Source organism: Eschrichtius robustus, chromosome 1 (genome assembly GCF_028021215.1).
Source record: "Eschrichtius robustus isolate mEscRob2 chromosome 1, mEscRob2.pri, whole genome shotgun sequence".
NCBI classification, from domain to species: Eukaryota; Metazoa; Chordata; class Mammalia; order Artiodactyla; family Eschrichtiidae; genus Eschrichtius; species Eschrichtius robustus.
The window spans coordinates 192,493,443-192,514,994 of NC_090824.1; the positions used below are offsets into that span (position 1 = coordinate 192,493,443).

The window sequence follows — 21,552 nt, forward strand, 5'->3', positions numbered from 1 at the left end:
TAGTCATTCCCTGAATGAGTTAGTTTGCTTGTTTTGTTTTTTTAATTTTATTTTATTTATTTTTTATACAGCAGGTTCTTATTTATCTATTTTATACATATTAGTGTATACATGTCAATCCCAATCTCCCAATTCATCCCACCACCAACCCCCCCGCCCCGCCCCACCACTTTCCCCCCTTGGTGTCCATACGTTTGTTCTCCACGTCTGTGTCTCGATTTCTGCCCTGCAAACTGGTTCATCTGTACCGTTTTTCTAGATTCCACATATATGCATTAATATACGATATTTGTTTTTCTCTTTCTGACTTACTTCACTCTGTATGACAGTCTCTAGGTCCATCCACGTCTCTACAAAGATCAATGGAACAGGATAGAAAGCCCAGAGATATACCCACGCACCTATGGTCAACTAATCTATGACAAAGGAGGCAAGAATATACAATGGAGAAAAGACAGTCTCTTCAGTAAGTGGTGCTGGGAAAACTGGACAGCTACATGGTAAAAGAATGAAATTAGAACATTCCCTAACACCATACACAAAAATAAACTCAAAATGGATTAGAGACCTAAATGTAAGACTGGACACTATAAAACTCCTAGAGGAAAACATAGGAAGAACACTCTTTGACATAAATCACAGCAAGATCTTTTTTGATCCACCTCCTAGAGTAATGGAAATAAAAACAAAAGTAAACAAATGGGACCTAATGAAACCTAAAAGCTTTTGCACAGCAAAGGAAACCATAAACAAGACGCAAAGACAACCCTCAAGAGTGGGAGAAAATATTTGCAAATGAAGCAACTGACAAAGGATTAATCTCCAAAATATATACAAGCAGCTCATGCAGCTCAATAGCAAAAAAACAACCCAAGCAAAAAATGGGCAGAAGACCCAAATAGACATTTCTCCAAAGAAGACATACAGATGGCCAAGAAGCACATGAAAAGCTGCTCAACATCACTAATTATTAGAGAAATGCAAATCAAAACTACAATGAGGTATCACCTCATACCAGTTAGAATGGGCATCATCAGAGTATCTACAAACAACAAATGCTGGAGAGGGTGTGGAGAAAAGGGAAGCCTCTTGCACTGTTGGTGGGAATGTAAATTGATACAGCCACTATGGAGAACAGTATGGAGGTTCCTTAAAAAACTAAAAATAGAATTACCATATGACCCAGCAATCCCACTACTGGGCATATACCCTGAGAAAACCATAATTCAAAAAGACACATGCACCCCAGTGTTCATTGCAGCACTATTTACAATAGCCAGGTCATGGAAGCAACCTAAATGCCCATCAACAGACAAATGGATAAAGAGGATGTGGTACGTAGATACAATGGAATATTGCTCAGCCATAAAAAGGAGTTTGCTTGTTTTTAATTTGCCCATTTATAGATGAGGTCAGTTATACGTGACTCCTTTTACATTTTATTTCTTTGTCTCAACTTACAGTTTCTGATATTCATCCTTGTGTGTCTGTGTGGTTCTTTCATTCTCACTGCTCTCTCCAGTTCTACTCTTGATAGACATTTGAGTTGTTTCCAGTTTGTGTATGAAGGTTGTACGTGCACTTTTTGGTGACTATAAATTTCTGTAGGGTATATACGAAGCTGAGAAATTTCTGGGGCACAGGATATGCATGTACTCAGAAGGTATCACTGCAGAGGTTTCCAAAGGGCTTGTGCCAGGTTACCATCCCACGTGCAGGATTTGAGGGGTCCAGGCGCCCCACATCCGAGCCTCCCCTGGTATGTGCTCTGTCATTTCCACTTCAGCTCTTCTGGGGGGGTTAACATGGCATCACATTGTGGGTTTAATTTGCATTTCGCTGAGGACAAGCAAAGTCGAGCATTTTTCATACGTACTGAATGGCCATTGGATTTTATCTTTTGTGAAGTTTCTGTTCAAGATTTTATTTTTGTCCACTTTTTTCTGTTGACTTCCCAGCCTCTTTCTTACTGACTTATAGTTCTTTATATATTCTGGCTATGAGTCCTATGATAGATATATATATATTACAAATACTTCTCCCGCCCTGTGGCTTGCCTTTATGCAGGGTTTTCTATGCATAGGGGAAATAATCTTGTAACTAGCTCAGGCATAACCTTTGTCAGCTATCTTTGCCAGATAGATTTTATAAAAATCAAATCATGTGAATCTTAAATAACATAATCTTTTCATAGTGGCATGCCTGAGTGTGGGATTTGAGAGAAGAGGAAATCGTGTGAGTTTTTGTATTTTTGTCAAACTTTGTAGTTTTATTAGATTACTGTTTCATTAAGACTTGGTTTGTATTTTTCTTCTTTAGGTCTGCAAGTTTATGGGCTGTATATGTACGGTGTGGACACTGCCAGCTGCTTACCCTGTTTTCATTCTCCTCTTCTTTACCAACAGAGCCCTACTTTGTGCAGAGCTGCAGTGAGCACAGTAAAAGCTACTTGCTCTCCTGGGACCCTTTGAAGTTAGAGTTGGTTTTGTGACAGGTTCTACCAATAAATATGGATAGAAGTCTTTTGGGTGGGACTTCCAGGAAACCTACTGCTTTTCTTAAAAATAAAAAAAAAAAGAGAGAGAGATAGACTTAGTTTGCCCTTTCTCTCTTCTTTCCTAAAAAGTGGTCATGATGCTTCAGTGCTTTGCAGCCATCCTGCAGTCTTGACGGTGGGAGACCCATGCTAAAGATGGTGGAGTCAGTTCTTTAATGGCATCGTGGGGGTCATTGTTCAAACCTTGAACCCCACTGTATTAGTCAGGGTTCTCCAGAGAAACAGACCTACAAGGAGATTGTATATATGGAATTGATTCCTTTGATTATGGAGGCTGAGAAGTCCCATGATCTGCTGTCTGCAAGCAGGAGAGCCAGTGGTGTAAATTCCAGTCTGAATCCAAAGGCTGGAGATCCAGGAGAGCCTATGGCAAGTCCCACTTTGAGGGAGGGAGAGGACCAGCGTTCCAGCTCCACGGTCAGGCAGAGAGAGCAGCTTCTCCCTCACCCCACCTCTTGTTCTATTCAGGCCCTCGACAGATTGGATGAGGCCCATCCACACTGGAGAGCAATCTTTTACGCAGTTCACCGATTCAGATGTTCATCTCATCCAGAAACACCCTCACAGACACACCCAGAGTAATGTTTAACCAGACATCTGGGCACCCGGGTCGCAGTCAAGTTGACCCGTAAAATTAACCATCACAGCTGCCTTCCTCTGGACCTCACGTTCTCTGAGGACAGTATTGGGTAAGCTCCTGCAGTTGTGTTTCCATATATTCTGTGGAGTTCAGTCCCTAAGCAATATACACGTTACTCAGATTTCTCAGCTTTCAGAACCATTGAGGCGTGTAGCAAGTGTGTCCCAGTGCCCTGAGGTCCCGTCTACCCCACCGGGAACAAGACCTGACTCTGCCACGTCCACATCCTACCATGATACACGTTAAGTGTAACAGCGTGTGCGGGAATGAGCTCTGGATATCGGCACCAGGTCATTTCAACTGCAGAAAAGCCATGAACCAAACGGACGTTAAAGGCAGTTCAGAGACAGCCAGGTTTCAGAGCAGACAGAGGTCTGGCCTGTGGTGGAGATTCTTGTCACTCCGTTGGACAGAGGCATCTAGCTCTTGTTCTCTTGTGTTGCTGCCAAATCTCCATTAGACTTAGAAATGACTTTGAGAGGAATAAACTGAATACCTCTACGGATGTGAAAGGTGTTTGAGAAAATGCACGATTGTGCTTTCATCATTTGGGGGGAAAGTATCTTTTTTTTTTTAAAATTTATTTTTGGCTGTGTTGGGTCTTCGTTGCTGCACGCGGGCTTTCTCTAGTTGCAGCGAGCGGGGGCTACTCCTCGTTGTGCGTGGGCTTCTCATTGCGGTGGCTTTTCGTTGCAGAGCACAGGCTCTAGGCATGTGGGCTTCAGTAGTTGTGGCATGCAGGCTCAGTAGTTGTGGCTTGTGGGCTCTAGAGCACAGGCTCAGTAGTTGTGGCGCACAGGCTTAGTTGCTCCGCAGCATGTGGGATCTTCCCGGACCAGGGCTGGAACCCGTGTCCCCTGCATTGGCAGGCGGATTCTTAACCACTGCGCCACCAGGGAAGTCCCGGGGGAAAGTATCTTGATACGCTTCCACCTGTTGCCACCACGGTCCCTTCTAGAACAGTAACTCACATTACACTAACGTGGGCCGAAAGGGTACATGTGTTTTTTGCAAAATTATAAAAAATTGTGTTTGCCTCTCCTGCGGCACCTGCCACACCCTGCTTCGGGATGAGACCCTGCAAACCACGTTTCTCCTTTGCTGACTGGCTTTTTGTTGGGTTCTACCGATGGTGGGGCGCACGGAAGATGGGAACCCCGAGGAGGGAAGAAGGGGCCTGTTGCTCGATGTTTGCCTCCTGTCCCTGGCGGTGGTGGCCCAGCCGCGGGTCGCAGCCCAGCAGTGACAGTTCATTCTTGGAGGAGGAGGTCCTGGCTCGCAGGATTGCCACACTTTCATAGAACCAGCTCTGCCTCTCGAAAATCGCAGCGCCATCAGCCGGTGCCCCTTTCAGACCTTTGAATCCCGGCTCCGTGAGGTCCTGCCACGTCCCGAGGCACCGGTACCAGCTGTGCGGTGTCCACGCCTCAGAGGTCTGACTCCCAGCTCCGCGGGCGCCCCCTTCAGCTTCTGGGTCTTCAGAGTCCCTTGTCTCTGTTTCGCAGCCCTAAGGGTGCGGGCTGCTTCCCTTGGTTATCACCTCTGTCGCCTCTGCACTATCCTGTTCACAACCCTTGATATTCAACCCTTTCCGTTAAAATAAGTGGCGTGGTCTTGGCCTCCTGATTGAACAGGCAGCCGGATTCGCAGTTCCTGCGCGAGGGGGAATGAGGCCGGGTCTTCTTCCGGCACCCCCAGCTCAGGTTGGCTTCCCACTGGCACGCGTGGCCTTTGCTCCTAGATCCTGGGATTCACCCCAAGCACGGAGAACTAAGGCGATGGAGAAGCGGGTATTTCACCTCCTGTGCGGGCGTGCAGTCCTGTCCTCGTGCCCCGTCTCCTCCGTTCCCACCCTGCTCGTCCTCAGTCTCTTCAAGACCTTCTGTCCACTCACTCCTCCGCTCGCTGCTTCTTCATCGTCACCTTCTTGGCTTTGCTTTTCTGTGTAGTCCGTCTAAATCCCGTTGTCACTGCTTCACTCAATCACCAGGACCGTCTACTCTCCTGCCCTGTTGCCCTCCGGCCACACTGCACTACACAGCCCGGGCCAGGCACGTTCCATCTGTCCCCTCCCGCGCCCACCAGCAGGTGCCACTGGAGGGGGTGCACACGCCAAGTGTCCGGTGTCAGCTGGGCCCCAAGTGATGCCTGGAGGGCATTCTCCACCTCCTCTCCTCTCGGGGCTGTTCTCACCTGTGACTCTGCTTCAGCCCGACCCTGCCCTCCTTTCCTGTCTCACCTGGAGGGTGGCCTCACCTATCTTCCCACACCGGGCTGATTATGGAGGCAAAGCTTCAGGTCTGTTTCCCACACTCACCACCTGTTCTTACCTTACTTGGAGGAGAAGGGGTTGCTCCTCCTGTCATGGGCTAGATCTTCCACTGACCAACCTTGCTTACCCAATACTGTCCTCATGACACATCTCCTAATGTGCCATGTAATTTGCTTTCATTTTCTCCCTCCTCCTACTCCCAGGAGAATATATATCTTCCGAGAGCAGGGATTTCACATCCATTTGGTTGACCATGAGGTGAGAAAGAAAGTCATCATGGTTGATTCCAAGGGTTTTGGCCTGAGCCCTGGAAGACTGGAGTTGCCTCTGACTCAGCTGAGGAAGGTCATTAATGGAGCAGGTTTGGAGGGAACGTCAGAAATTCAGCTCTGGACGCGTTAGCACGTTAGACATCCATGTGGAGCTGTTGAGTGGGCTGGAGGATTGGACCAGTTTTAGAGCTGAGGTCCAGGGTACAGGGAGAGACACAGGTGTCCTCAGCAGAAGACACCTAAAACCATGGACAAGATGAGAGCTACAGGAAACGACTGTGGATGGTAAAGAGGAGGCCTTGAACTGAGCTCTGGGACACTCCAGCACGCAGACCTCGGGCAGATGAAGAAAAACCATCAAGGAGGTTGGCGGGAGGAGCCCTGACTGTGATGAGGAAGAAAACCTGGAGGATGTGCTGTCCTGGGTTCAGGTGGCGAGTGGGTTTCCATGAAGGACGCCAGAGGGATCAGCTGTGCCCATTGCTACGGGTAAGTCACATAGCACGCGAACAGAGAATCAACCATCGGATTTGGCCTTGTGGGGAGGCATCCTTGACCTTGACAGGAGTGGTTTTGGTAGAGTGGGAGGAATGGAAGCATGATTGGAGGGGGTTTGATAGAAAATGGATGAATGAGTGAACAACAAAAGGAACCTACTCTTTTGTGGGGATAAAAATGTATGGAGAGAAAAATGGGGTTTTCCGATTTGAAAAAAAAATCTTGGTGCAATTGCACACACACGGGCCCTATCAGCTAACCTGCTCGCTGTTTATACTCCTGAATTGCAGCCCAGGTCTTTCAGCTGTTACCTGAACAGATACTGCCTATGCTGGGGGGGGTGATTTTGTGCAAGGCAGAGAGGTTATACCTCTGCACGTCCTTTCACCTTTTCTCCGCCATCCCTTTGACCAGGCAGCTCCTTGAACGAGAGACGAGCGAGAGATCCCATTTACACACTTGCTGACCTCTTATCCATGGGGCTCATTTTACTCTCTGCCTTCTATCTGTTTAATGCTGGTGACCTCATTTCCCCTTATGTCATGGTCGTGCGCCTGTTTGTTTAGTCCACGAGAATGTAAGGTTTTGGGGACCTGGACCCATCACACAATATGGAGTGAATGACTGGCTTCAACAGCGGGCCCCTGCCTGCTTGCTGGCTCACATCAGCGGTTCTCTGATGTTCCTCTTTTTAGAGAGAATTTCGTGTCTGAGCCTTTTTGAACTGGTATTCTGGGAGTAAGGAAGGAGAGGCCTGGCTATTTCTAGTGCTTTCTACAGCAATCAGGTATTTACTGTGTTCTCTAATAACCAAAATAATGACTGTTTGGAATTGCCTTGTTGACACAACGTAAGGGGAGTGCGTGCGTGTGCATGTGTGTGCTTGTGTGTGTGTGTGTGTGTGTGTATGGGTGGTGAAAGGTAGGAAGGAGTGGGAAAGAAATGGGAATGTCCCAGCGTCCTGTGGGCCAGCTGCTTTCACGTGATAGAGCTTAATAGGAGATAGATTTCTTTCCTGAGCGGCGACATATTTACATGGAAAAGGCTTAACGGAAGATCCTATTTGTTTGCAATCAGTGTTGATCACCTCGGTACAGAGGCCTTCGTTACTTTGCCAAGGACAGGCTTAGGAAGTATAAGATGCTGTCCTGATGGGCTTGCTTCCAGACGTGCTTCAAGTTCTCAATGGCTTGTTTCCATTTTTGGCAGGGGTTAACCCACACCGGTGGCAAATGCTTCAGCAAGGCTTTCCATCCCGGGATGCTCTTGGCTGCCAGATTTCTAGTTTCATGCAGTGTGGGTTAGGGGGCCAGGGATGTAGTTGCAGCAAAAGTTCCACTAAAGTAAGCCAGTCACCAATTTGCCCATCAGTGTGGGCTTTTTGTACCTGCAGGCCCAGCGGACTGTTGCTTTGGTGATAGGATTTAGAGGGTGGGTGACAGGAGTCGGAGCTGTGGTATGAACAGCAGTGGTGGTAAAGAGCCTGAGCTTCCTGCCTGTCTCCCCAGTTGGCCCTTTCTGTCCTACACAGAACCAGGGACCACAGGGGACAGAGACGAAGGACGACGACCTCCAGAGCCCAGACGCCCTCGGTGTTTCTTCCTCGTGGCACTGCTCTGTGGGAACAGTACCCAGCCTAGCACATACTGCACACAGGTAACTATTTGTCATGAGCAGTGATACAAATACAAAAATAGCATCCTAACAAAGGCTGACCTCTCATCTCAAATCCTTTTTGTAGTAGGAGGAATACCTAAGAATATATTATCTTTGTATAATTAAAAAAGGAAACTAGAATAAGAGGGAATTAGCCTCTACTAAACAAACCAAGCCTGTCTACATCATGGAGTAAGCCACTGAGAATATCATCTACATAGACTGACTTTAAAAAAGGAGCCCGATGGGGCACAGGCAACTGAATGACAGATCCCCGGAGCATGCGTATTTATCACTTAGAAACAAACAGAATGTCCAAGAGGCAACTGAGATCTTTTCATTTTGAAAATGCTTTAATAAGTGTTGACAACACTGTTTTGCAAAATGTAAAGGTACTATACAAATTCTTAATACAAAAAGAATAAATTAAAAGCAGATTTCTTTTTAATTCTGCAACTTTGTCTACAACATACATCTTTGTCATTGATTACAGTTGAACAGAATCCAGTAAAATCATTTTACATGCTCTACAAGTCAGTTTCAGGAGCGACCTAATCCTTTCTTCCCCATTATTAAACTAGAGTCCATTTTACACGACTTGTAATAAACTATTGACATTAATGTATATGTAAAACTTTACACCTAGTTAATTAAGCAGTAACTGGTCATCTGATAGCACCTGGATGGGGTTTGCTATGTGTAGAACTAAACTAATACCGAATGAAAACAAATTGGAATTTGAACGGTTTCAACACTCACCTGCATATGATCAAATTAGAAAAACCCACCTGTCTCATAACAAAGTCTGACGTAGGTGTTTTCACCAGCCTTCTGGCTAAACAGGCAGTTTCTTATACGTATCCAAAGAATCCAGTAGGGGCTTTGTATCAGACCAGGGGTTTCATATTTCATCTTAATTTGCCTTAAAGAAATAGGGATACATAAAGAGCTTGCCAGTGCTTGTGTACAGTAACTATATCATTTCCCACCACACTCATCATTAACCACGTCAGTCTCAGAGGACCAGCACGTTAATGTACATCCTGTAGGAACTGAACGCAGCTCAACAGTAAAACCTGTTTTACTTAATCTCCGTCTTTACTACCAGACCATCATACTGTTTGCCTGAACTGTAATTCTGCCCCTCTATCCTGCCTCCATTCCTGTCTGCCCCCCGAATCCCACACCCAAGTGTTTAGAAAGAATTTTTGTCTCTCAGTCATTGTAACCCAACTGGGCTAAAAATTTGATCCGACTGACTTCAGACTTGATTTCAAACTACTATCCCTGTTGTATCATCCACAGTATGTAACCTGGTCACCTCGTCTATTTCCCTTTTGACTTTTCCTCTGGGACAGAGTTCAGTTTGATTATTCATGCATCATCTTTTGGGAGAAAGATTCTGGCCTAATACAGAATGTTTCCGAATGGGGAAAGAAAAACCTGCTGTTTGTAGCTCTGAGCATCAAAATAAGAGCAACACCCCTGCCCGTGTCAATCCCCAGAATCGTTTAATATCATCATAACCAATTTTATTTGCCCTGCAGCGTTCACCCCTAAAGTGTTCTGTGAATATTAATCCCTTCCGCAAGCTGGTATCACCAACCCAGCCGTGCACAGAGCCAGGGAAGCCCGGCCCTGAGCCGTCCAGCCTGGCCCCAGCCTGCCGTGAGCCCGCAGGGGGAGCACCGTGGGTATTTCCTGATAGTTCATTTTAACCAATGCTAAGTGTCCGTTCTTACCCTCCTGGTCTGGTAGAGTCTATTGTTTATTCTTGGATTACCTATACATAAAAAACAAAGCTTTTTCTTGTTACGCTAAAGCTAATTTCAACTCTGCTTGCCCACAAATCTCCCCCACCCCAGCTCCTGTCTCTGGCTGTCCACTGCCTTTCCAGTAGGAAGTCATTACAAGTGAGAAAAGAAATCCCCCCCCCCCCCCACCGCCCCGCCACTTGCGCCAATAAGCACAGCATCCCACCTCTGTGGAGACCGTGTTTGTGCCATTTGAAATAACCCAACTACGAGTGTGCACTTGTTAGTATTATAAAACTATTTTTGAGGCCTTTGAAGATTGATGGCTTTCCAGTTGTGTATTAAGCATAGCTCAAAACACATGTAAACGTGCAGCTCCCACACACCTTTCTTCTCTCTTCCTTTTTTTGGTACCTGCAGACCATCGTGACATATCAAGGTCGCTGATGATGTCGTAGGCACATGGGCCCTCTGGGAGCTGATATATTTTTTCAACCCTGCTCTGCCTGCCAGCTAGTAGACATGTGAGTACAGTCTTCCTACCTAAGGGCATAGTTGGGTTCCTGGAAGAAGTGACACGTTGGTAACCGGATGCCATCGGATCTGAGCTCTTTGTCACACAAGTGCTAACAAACAGGAGATGGGCTACGACAGTTAAACACTTGAATGGATCGCAGTGTGCTTTTTCCCTTGGCTTCCCATAAAAAATCAAATGAAACACCTTGTGAGAAAAAAATAGGGTACACTTTTACTGGTTGTTTTAATGAGAGAGAACCACTTTTGGCAACCATCACCTTACGTTTCCTACAAATCCGCAAAGGAAAGCAGCTTTGTGTCTTGGGCTGAACCCCCCATGCAGGCCGGGGCTAAGCGGACACTCCACTACTCCCCGTGGGTCTGTTCTCCTTGGGGTCCAGACTCGTGGAGATCCAAGTCAGCAGTGCCAGCCAGGCGTCCCCCGACGTGGCCATCACATGGGGTTAGTTTTCAGGCTCTCGATGGAGAGGGGTGAAGAGGGGCACCCGTCACAGATGGCTGACGTTCACGTGTGGGATGCAATAGCAGTGGAGGATTTAAAGGAGGTCTCACTGCAGAAAGAACGTCTTCCTCTTGGCCCCTCTTAATTTTTTGTGTGTTTTTAGTTTTTAAGTTTTTAAAATCTTTGGCAGCATGACTGACTGTGATCCTTGGATGCATCTCTGACGTGTTCAGCTTCTGTTTCCGTTCTCCCTGCTCCCGCAACAGTCACTCCTCCCAGGAAGTAGTTCAGCTGTCCGCTGAATGTTCGCACGAGGCATCTTTGTCACCAAGGGCTTGGTGGGCCTCCAGGGGGGCCCCAGCTTTCACAGTCTTTCTGGATCGCCCTGTACGTAAGTCCCCTCTCCTGGTCTCCACCGATGCCACTAGCCCACAGGAATCCAGGCCAGCCAGCTTCCCTGATGGTTCCCGGCCAGGGGGCTGTCGCGGCAGGGGGGAGCCACCAAGGTGCCGTTGAGGATTGGTGCCTGGCTCTCTGGGCAAGGGAGCCAGGGGACACACAGTGGGACCGGAACCTTCCAGAATGTCTCCTCAGTCAGGTTGTTGGAGGGTGAGGGGGACGCGGAGACAGGAGAAGAAAAGTGCTGAGGGCCGAAGCTGGTGCAGGGTGACACTGCGTCTGGGTAAGGCAAATGAGAGGCAGTGAGGTGATCTCAGAATGGCGTCGAGGCGGCCAGATTGAGGCCGGCTGGCTCACACGAGGGTCCCGGGCTTGGCTTTTTCTTGCCCGTACCACTGGACATCAGCTAGTTCCGGATAGAGGGAGGAATCCAGGAAACAGCTATCGTTGTAGCTCCTGCAGGGAATCCAAGGACGAGAGGAGACGGTTAGGGGGGAATGTCACTTAGTCTGCGTTCAGAAGTACATGTTCATAGGGGGCCGATAATGATCACTAGTCTTCCCTGTTCATAAGGCACCAGGCCTGCGACAAGGCTGAGTGTACAGCAGGCTCGTGCCGACGGGAAAACATTCACACAGAGGGGACCTAGACCTTGCACAGCTGTGGAGGGAAACGGAGCTAACACTTATGCGGTGGTCCTCAGGCTCAGCTGCATGTGGGAATCACCAGGGAACCCCCAAAACACTCCTGTCCGGGCCCACCGTGGAGATGCTGGTTTAATCGGTCTGGGGTGTGCTCGAGTGTCAGGAGCTTTCACATCCCCCCCACGTGACTCTCCCATGCAGCCAAGGCCCAGAACCCCTCCGGCTGGAGTCCGCAGGATTTTTTTTTTTTTTTCTCAGAACAGTGGCTTGCTTTGTCCTCCCTGAGATCCCAGGTGTAACCAGCGTCCCCCAGATATTTATTCTGTCCCGGAAGCACATGCGAAATGGCAGGTCTCCCTGTAGGGAAACTGAGGTGATATTTTGAATGGAGTCTTACTGCTGTTTATTTGAAATAACATGTATTGTTGTGTGATTATCGAAAAAAGTATTGAAAATATATAGAAAAGCGTATAGGAAAGACTTTGTAAAAAAAAGACTTGCAGCTGTGCGTCACGACGCAGGTTGGGTACAGTCGTCCCTTGGTATCTGCAGGGAATTGGGTCCAAGAGCCCCCCTGGATACCAAAGTCCGAGGATGCTCTCCAGTCCCTGATATAAACTGGTGCAGTACAGTTGGCCCTTCGTATCTGTGGGTTCCTCATCAGTGGATCGGAGGGCCAGCCGACTGTATTTGTTGGAAAAAACCTGAGTGCAAGTGGACCTGTGCAGCTCCGATCTGTGTCGTTCAAGGGTCAGCTGTGGTCTTTACATATCAAGAAGCAATCACACGGATATGCTGATGCCCATGGTCATTACTAGGCGTCGTTATTAGGGGAAACGGCCCCTCCCCACTGATCCTAAACTAGCTCTTTCAGGGCTAAAGATCACACTTCATCTCAGTGAATCTAGGAGTGGGCTGGAATTTGCCCAGGAGGCGCCCAGATGCTGGCCCGAGGAGATGGGGTCCTACCTTCCTCTCCCTGCCCTGCTGGCCGCACGCAGCCCCTGACGTGGGCATGGCTGACCTCGGTGCCCTGTGCAGGAACGGCTGCAGAGCGGCCTGGATTACCGCCTGTGCTCTTCCTTTGTTTTGAGCTTTTACTCCTAGTAACTTCTGAGTGTTCATTTGTGCTGATTCCTAAAGGGATGAAACCTGTAGGCCTTTAACCACAGCCTTCAGTCTTTGGAATAACATTCCTGTGAGGGACATGGGCCTGTGCCTCTGAGTTAGTAGGTGTGGGTTTGTTCAAGCTGGGTTTTCAAGTTTGACCTCCCCAGAGCACACGCCGTTTTGGGGGTAGAAATACCTATTTGGAAACAGCATCAGGACTTTGCATAAATGTCAGAAGATGATTTCCTCCCCGGCCGCTGATCTCCCCATGCCCTGCGCTGCCGTTATGGCTGTGGACGGGCGGCAGGAAGAGACTCAAAGAAAAGCAGGTTTCAGGAGCGTCTTTAGCACAACCTCGTGAACCAGTTCATGACTGAGGATAAGCCATCATCACCATTTTTCTATTTGATTTGCTGATTTCTCTAGGAACAAGTGGACGAAGGCATTCTGGATTTCGTGAAGGTTTCTCATCTGGCTTTTAAAAAACCCATCAACGTTGGAAAACCCAAGGCCTCTGTGAGCATACCGTGGCCTTTAAAGAGAGTCCTGTGCCTGGAACCCCTGAAATATATACTGGGGTTAATATGCTTAAAGGTGGCTTCAGAAGCAGAGTAACATCAAGGCCCTAATTCCGGAACTGGCCCTGCCCGTCTATCACTGTCTTCCGGTGGTAAGTAGCTGATCCCATCCTACCCACCCTGCAAACTCTCTCTCCACCCTGATAAAACTGACCTGTGCCATCGTCCCTGAGGGATTGAGAGACTTTTCGTGGCAAAAGGTGGTTGGACCCCACGGTGGACGTACACTGTTCATCGGGGGGACAGTCTCTCCCTAACTGCGTCGTCCTGGTGGTGCTTTCCACCAGGGTGTCTGCCCTACCCTCACTGAGGGTGGCCACGTGGCCCGGGGGGGGGTGGTGGCCAGAGTCCTCTAACCCCAGTCACTGGTCAGAGACGGGCAAATGCCCGAGCAAGGCCAAGCAGCTTTCACACCACAGGGCTGTGCACTTCCTCCCGAGGATGTGACCACCAGGAGCAGGAGGTAGAGGCACGGATGGAAAGAGAACACGCAGGCTCCGTGTTTGCCCGCAGCCACGAGGCAGGTACGATCATGCAAATCCCACTAGTTTATAAAAGAACAGTAGAATCCAAATCGTGTTTCTGGAAGCTGGAATCAATTAAGGTTGCCTGCTCAGTTGTGGAGAAGACACTTAAGGTTTTTCATTCACCTGAGCTCCAAAGAGCCTTGCTTTTCTTTTTTTCTTCTGGTAAGAATTATCTCCCCGAAGTTTGCGTTTCTAAGAGCTGCCCTAGGTAAGAGTTCCTGGAGGAGACCAGGTGGAATATTCACAACTCAAAAGCACAGGAAAAGGGCTTCCCTGGTGGCGCAGTGGTTGAGAATCTGCCTGCTAATGCAGGGGACACGGGTTCGAGCCCTGGTCTGGGAAGATCCCACATGCCACGGAGCAGCTGGGCCCGTGAGCCACAACTACTGAGCCTGCGCGTCTGGAGCCTGTGCCCCGCAACGGGAGGGGCCGCGATAGTGAAAGGCCCGCGCACCGCGATGAAGAGCGGTCCCCGCACCGCGATGAAGAGTGGCCCCCACTTGCCGTAACTAGAGAAAGCCCTCGCACGAACCGAAGACCCAACACAGCCAATAAATAAATAAAGTAGCTATAGAAAGCAGAGGCCTTAGATGATATTGAGGGGTGTTATAGAAAAAAAAAAAAAAAAAAAAAAAAAAGCACAGGAAAAGAATGGGAGTTCCTCCAAGAAAGACTTTACTTTCCTAAATCCAGTCTTTTACAATGTCTGCAAGCCTTTTGACATGAAGAAGGGATGTTTGGGGATTGATTAAAAAAAAGGATAGGTGGGCTTTGAATTGCTTCTAGAGCTGCATTTCCGTTCTTGTAAAGACTAGGTTTGTAAGACAAGGACAGTTTCTAATTCCATAAGGAACTGGGTTGCAACTTGAATGAATGAAGCCAACAAGATCTTTAAACTTTGAACTTTTTTTTTTTTAACAGTGGTGGCAGCCATGGGATCCAAAGGAGACTTCTGATTTCAAGCTCCCTCCTTTTGGTTGATCTGTCCGACTTTATTCAGGACTTAGGCAAGGACAGATTGTCCTTCTGGTGAGTACTCTTTTGGTTTCTGAATTAGAATGCACTTGGTTCACATTCAAACGTGTAGTTTTCCCGAGAGCAAAACTAACACAAAAATTGGAGGGCATGGGTCAAACACCTAACGAGAGACAACTGTCTGCAAAACACAAGGCTCCCGGGTAAGGATAAGGTGGTCACAGCCAAGCAAGGTTCACAAATAGGTCACTGGCCACCTGCAGGAAAATTCCATGTAATGAGACCCCTGGTCATGGGCAAAGGCTGTCCACCAGGACAAACAAGTATCCTGTGAAAGGCAAACTGTCAAGCAATACCCAAGTCCCAGCCCTAAGCTCATGCCTTAGGCTATCGAGGATTTTTTCTTTGTTCTAGGAAAAACTCCGAAAATGGGATCCCAGTCATCAAAATGCTTTAAGGGTGCCCCACCCCCACCCCCGACCCCGCCCCGCCGGCCTTAGGAACCACCCCCAGCAGTTTTGTGTTAAAAAAATTTTTGGTCTGTCTGCATGCACATGGACCAATCTTACTGAAGACAAACTAAAATGGCAATGGTCACCATGAGGAATGTTCCAATTAGCCAAGACTGTTCACTTCAGAATTGCACCCGAAAGCAAGGGCTCCCAAATCAAACAAGTGGAATGGGATACCTATTTTAATTGGCGTGAGGAAGCCTCCAAAAGGCTTCAAAATTCCCAGATAGCTTCACTGAAAGATTCATTGCAAAAGGATAATAAAACGATTAAGATACAAGAGATACCCAAAATAAAAGACTGTAAGACTGATGTTAACTCCTACTCTCCCCTCTCTCCACCTTGCCTCATTATACTCGTCCTCTGTCTGCACTGTCTCCCCACTTTGAAGAGACTGCATGACTGTAAACAAAAGCCCATCAAGTTGGTGGCCTTACGGACACTCCCATATCTGCCCTCAAAGAAGGACCCCCATTTGGGCTCTTCCAGGGCTGATGGGACTCCATGGATTCTCCTGTAACTGCTACCAGTTATTCCCTTCCCAAGCCAAGGGGAAACTAAAATTAATGGAAAACCTTGCCAAATTCTGGTAGATTAGTGGCGCTATACTCTCTAAATCCTTGTTGTTCCAGAGCCTGCAGATGGGATCCTGGTAAATCTGGCAGAAGCTGGAAGGGGTGAGAATTCTGACCAGAGTCAGCTCTCCTGAATCTCTATTTGCAGTGCCCAGTTGAGAGAGAAAGGTAAATGTTCATGTCCCTTCCTTTCCAAATCCAGACCCATTGGTTGATCTTTTCTCTCCCAGGGACAGCTGTTGCCTTCTTGTTTGTCTCGTTTTGTGTCCTGAGAACTTGGCTTGGCGACCGTCAGGTTGGGCAGCTATAACAGAAGTGTTAAGTTGCACCTTACATTTGTGGCCGAGGTCCTATCTATCGATTAGTGCCAGCCCTCAGGGGAACTAAGTGTTTCCTTCTTTTGGTTATCTTTGGGAGTGGCTCTGGAGCTTGGGAGAGTGGTGTCCTTTGCACCCTCATTGGGAATGCCTCTTGCATCCATGGGGTCTTTCAATACGGCCAGGAATATTTACTGTTTGTCCCCCTGACAAGATATTTAAAAGGATTGTTTAAGTAGCTCTATGGTCAGAAGTTGGCCAAACTGGAAGCTGATATACAGAGCCCCGTTAGGAACTTTTTAAAGGCTTTGTCCCCCAAGTCAAAATGAAGCTATGTGCCCAGAGGGAAAGAAAAACATTCCAAAGACAAAGCTCTAAGTCTAGAGCATAGGAATCTCTTGCATTCCATCTTAGTTGAAGATCTTCTCCCTGATCTAAAGAAGCAAATAGAAGATGATGCAGTTGGATGGGCTATGATGTCATTCACGTTGCAACCCAATTCCCCGCCTGTCCTTGTCTTACAGACCTAGTCTTTACACGAACAGAGATGCCGCTCTAGAGGCAGTTCAAAGCCCACCTATCGTTTCTGTCAATCCCCAGACATCCCTTCTTCATCTCAAAAGGCTTGCAGACATTGTAAAATACCGGGATTTTAAGAAAAGTCCTTCCTGGACGAACTTCCATTTTTTTTTTCCTGTGCCTTTGAGTTGTGAATGTTCTTTCTACCTGGTCTCCTCCAAGAATTCTTACCTAGGCCAGCTCTTAGAAACACAAACTTCAGGCAGGTAATTCTCGCCAGAAGGAAAAAAAGATGGGGAAGGCTGTTTGGGGCTTAGGTGAGTGAAAAATCTTAAGTGTCTTCTCCACAAATAGTAATGGAAAGCGTTAGCCATCTGAGCAGGTAACCCTACCTTACTCCAACTTCCAGAAACAGGATTTGGATAAAACTGTTCTTCTATAAACTAGTAAGTTTTGCATTATTGTACCTGTCTCATGGCTAAAATTCTAAAACAAAAAAGCTTTACGATCTCTGCATCTGTCTGTATGTTTATCTATGTACACTGTATATTTGTAATGTTTTTCTACCTCTGAGTGGTACTGCCAAAATTAATTTGCAAAAGAGCATATTTAATTGGCTTAAAGAAAAATAAGCGACTATCAAATTAAGTATTCTAAAACTCTGAAATACAGAAACTTAACCCAAATGTTTTTCAAGTTCGCATGATCTAGGAAAAATCTTTAGTAAATGAAAGCTAACTTAAGTTTGTTGGTTTAATTAAAGTAGGTATGTTAAATATAATGCATATGTACAACTTTTATTCTACCTGGGTTTATTAGTCAAATAAGTTCACGTTAATCTCTGTTAGTTACAAAATTTGTCACCAAGGAAGAGAACTTAAGATGTTGGCTAGCTGTTTAATGCCTCGAGAAATTTTCATGACTAATCTAAACAGAATTGTTAAGAACAAATGATCTGTACGTTTCTCACTGGGTAGAAGCTTTTTCCTGTTGATAAGCAACTGCCTCTTGTGTAGCAAAGAAGTTACTTCAAAACATCTTCCCTATAGGGGGCACCCCCATCATTTTTGCATAGTGACTGAGGAACTCATTTTACTGGCCAGGTAATCCGAGAACTCTGGAGAGTCCTTCTTATGCTATACAGGCTGCATTCAGGACTAGGAGAAAAGACTAATGACATCATTAAAACCCAATTAGGAAAATTTCCTAAGACTTTGACCAAGGTGCCGTCACTGGTCCTTTTGCATCTAAGGTCCTTGCCTTTTGAAAAACCTAAGCTCACTCCCGACGAAACAGTATCTGGCAGGCCCATGCATCTGCTTCAGCCTCCAAACTATGACCCTCAAATTGCCCAACAGGACCTGTTAAAAAATTGCTAGTCATCTATTCTCTATTCCTCCTACAGGTTAAAAAGCTTATGCTGAACAAGATTACAGCCTACTTCCTGGAGAATACATCCGCTGGAAAAGACCCCAACTAAAGGACTCCTGGTTTGCTCCTTGGAAAGGATCTTTTCTGGTACTGCTCGCCAGTTCCTGCACAGCTAAACTTGAAGGCATCTGGCCCACCTGAAAGGAGTAACAGGACCAGAATGAACCAGCAAAGCCACTGGTGATCTCACACTTAAGATCTCCCGGCACCAGAAGCAGACGACATCAGACATAGACAGCTATCCCAAGACAACGGGCCAGGCCTGTATAACTTAACTTGATTTCCGCCACTGTTCTCTTTACTGTGGAAATCACGATGGGGTAAGTTAACTAGACTCCTCCACTTACCTGTTTTCTCTCCGGGTTGCCCGTGTCTCCCAGGCAATTGCCAAGGGAGGTGACCTTTCAGAGAATCTGTATTTGTCATTTAAAACTCCGATCTGTCTGTAAGGTTGGAGACTCCCTGGTCCTTCCTGTAACCCGATTTTTCTTCTCTCATCCTTAGTGCCATCATAAGCAACAGCTGAAGTCCCTTCGATGTCAGCTACAGTGTTAAACTTTTGCAGCCCGGTTTCCCAGTGCCTTATTTTTACCTTTCTCTCGTCATAACTCCCCTTGCCCAATTTGACACAAGTATCTTGTAAACCGTAGTACATTTGTGCCCCCCATGTTCTTATGGTTATCTAAATCAGATTTCAAAGGATTTGTCTCTTACCTCATGAGAGATGTTAAACTACTTAGGTTTATTGTTCAGTTACATGGGAAGCACTGCCAACTAAGTGATGATAAATCATCTTGGGTTATTTGTATTTTAATAACACTTAATTATTAATATAATTAAGTGTTCTAGAAATTGTGTGAAATTCCTAGAAATCTGATATGTCTTGGTATAATGTTATCAGTCATAATTCTTATTATCTTAAAGTATTGTCTATCAATCACAGAAGTAACCAAATTTCCTTGTCAATTCCATTATATATAGAACTCTCATCAGATCTTTAGCAATGGGCATTTTTAAGTTCTTTTGTCATTTACAGATATCGTTTTACTCTGATGCTTTTGCAAAAGTGAGATTCATAGCAAGGAACCTACCAAGAACCCTTGACCACCACATGGCTGCCAAATCCCAAGGGGTCCAACCTTGGGTACATATTTCACAACTGATGAAGGCTCCACCTGACTTCTGGTCCCGTGCAAAAAAGCTGGAGATCTCAAATCAATCAAACCGACTAGCAAGAGAAGTAGCCACCATTGAGATAGAGACTGCCTCCTCCCAAGATGTCAGATCAAGAACATGTCTTTCCATTCTTCCTTCCCTCTCTGACCATCCTTTTCCTAAATTCTCACACTGTGAAGGTTTTTATGATTTCTTGCTGTCCATCTTTTTTGCTTTGCTCTGGCTTGGAAAGATAATGCCATTGTTCACATACCTAAGGCCGTTGCAAAGGGGGGTAAATCTAACCTCAAAGACTGTTTGAATTATCACGATGCTGGGGATTATGCCGTTCTTTCCATCACGAACTGCTCCCTGATTTCCAATGCCTCCGATTCTCTGGACCAACCTCAGCCAGCCCACCTTTCTGTTGTGTCCCACTCCCTAACCCTGGGGATCTGCTTCCTTGTCTCTGGTTAACACCCCGGGGAACCCTGCATCCAGGCTCTGTACAAAGAAAGGGACACAAGGCAAGGGAAACGAGACTAAAACCACCTGTGCTGTCTACAGCCCCTTCAGGTGTACTGGCCTCCACGGCTGTCACCTTTTGGGGCCCGAGCCACAGACGGAAACAGGAATTACCGGGAAGCATTCAGTGGTTCAAAATCTGCTTCCTTTGGAGCAGCCCTACTCCGCCGGCCAGGAGCTGATGCAAATGAGGCCACGACCAGGAAGCGCTCCTTACCCCTTGAAGATTCCAGAATCTGCTGGTAAAGCAACAGCTGCCCAATGAAAATCCCTAGACTCTCTGGCCAAAGTTGTTCTTGATAATAAGAGAAGCCTCTGGTTGATTATCCTTTAGCTGAACAAGGAGGTGTCTGTGCTGTGACCACCACCACTTGCTGCACCTGGATCAACACTTCTGGGGAAGGTGAGACTCAGCCACGCAAGATTACTGAACAAACCAGTCACTTTCTTAGGCCAACAAACCAGCCAACGGGATCTTTCCTTGGGGATTATTCTGCTTATAATAGTCACGGCAGTCGCCGTAGTGTGCTGTATTCTCGCAAAAGCTTTAAATGCAGCTTTGCAGCCACTAGCTACCAAGCAAATGATCTCCCTCAGAACAGAACGTCAGAAAAGGAACAAAGAGAATGACCGACTGAAAGACCGTGAACCCAATGCCGTGACCTGTGAAGACCACACAGAGATTCAGCAAAAAAAAAACGGTAAGAACTCCAAAGCCATAGCTGGGAGTAGCGCTAATGCCTTAAATTTTGATCACTTCTCTCAATTAGGCTCAGAGTCTGATGAAAAGGGGGGAATTGTTAAAAACAAGACAGCAGACCCAAAATGAAGTCGCTTAGGCTAGGTTCCATATCACCAAACCGAGACTTGACTTTATAGTTTCAGCTCCCCCAGAAAGGAATCTTTAACCAGTCAAATCGGGACTCGCCAATCAGCACGAGGGAGGGCGTCCGCCCGACAGACCCCTGCCATCCCCTAACGGAGATCGAGTGGGCTACAGCCAACCCACTTTTTCACCTGGTGTAACTTCCTCGTTCCTGCTCCTTTCTGCCTGCATGTCTTTCGTTTTGTACAGCTCCCCAGAGCTCCTTTCTATCTGCCGGACTGGATGCTGCCTGATTCATGAATCACTGAAATAAAGCCCGTAAGCTCTTTCAAATATACTCAGTTGAATTTTTTTTTAACACCATCATCTTCCTCTCAAAGGCTCAGCCCCTGTTTTCCGAATCCCCCATCTGCCAGCTCAGGGCACTTGCAGTACAAATTGTTCCACGTCTCCCCACTTTGGTTCAGGATCTTGTCCTACCCTACTTTTCAGGCTGAAGTCTCACTCTTTCTCTACAGCAAAATGACACCCTCCTGTTCCCCAGACACCCCTGCTTGTTTCTGCATCTGTGCTGCTTTTGCCCTTGAACTGGCCTCCACCCTTCGAGCCCCCTCCTCGCACCCCGGGCCTTGGAAGGGATCCCTCTCCCCTTGGAAACCTTTTAGCATTTTGTTTGAAGTCTCAGGGCATTTACTACGTCAGTGCTGCAAGAGACAGTTTTTGATTGAATAAACAAACAACTTACCACTTTTTTTTTTTTTAGCCACTTCTGAATGGTATCCTCTTTAGTTAACCCTTGAAATGCTCTCCATTTCAATACCTTGTCTCCCC

General features: G+C 46.9%; 1 protein-coding gene and 1 long non-coding RNA gene across 8 annotated transcripts in view; one reads left to right on the top strand and one right to left on the bottom strand.

The window, feature by feature from the left end:
• Positions 1 to 3,994: 3,994 nt before the first annotated feature.
• LOC137775671 (uncharacterized) lies at positions 3,995 to 21,054 on the top strand. Of its 3 annotated transcripts, XR_011076062.1 has the most exons (10): positions 3,995 to 6,230; positions 6,935 to 7,026; positions 7,748 to 7,895; positions 10,070 to 10,173; positions 13,208 to 13,451; positions 14,808 to 14,915; positions 16,006 to 16,116; positions 18,190 to 18,535; positions 19,252 to 20,596; positions 20,775 to 21,054. It is a non-coding gene; the product is annotated as an uncharacterized lncRNA (long non-coding RNA). The 3 variants fall into 3 exon arrangements; XR_011076059.1 differs by having other exon boundaries at positions 19,252 to 21,054; XR_011076060.1 differs by having other exon boundaries at positions 7,771 to 7,895; positions 19,252 to 21,054.
• The window catches only part of FRMD4A (FERM domain containing 4A), a 341,961-nt gene continuing 330,267 nt past the window's right edge, over positions 9,859 to 21,552 (bottom strand). For 4 of the 5 annotated variants that reach the window (XR_011076055.1, XR_011076056.1, XR_011076057.1 and 1 more), the window contains exon 24: positions 11,461 to 11,483. Coding sequence is in view for 1 of the 5 variants with exons in the window: in XM_068561738.1 (XP_068417839.1) it covers positions 11,381 to 11,483 (103 nt within the window). In the remaining 4 variants the exon portion in view is untranslated. Of the gene's footprint in view, positions 11,484 to 21,552 lie in introns of all 5 variants that reach the window. The other variant, XM_068561738.1, reaches the window with a different exon arrangement.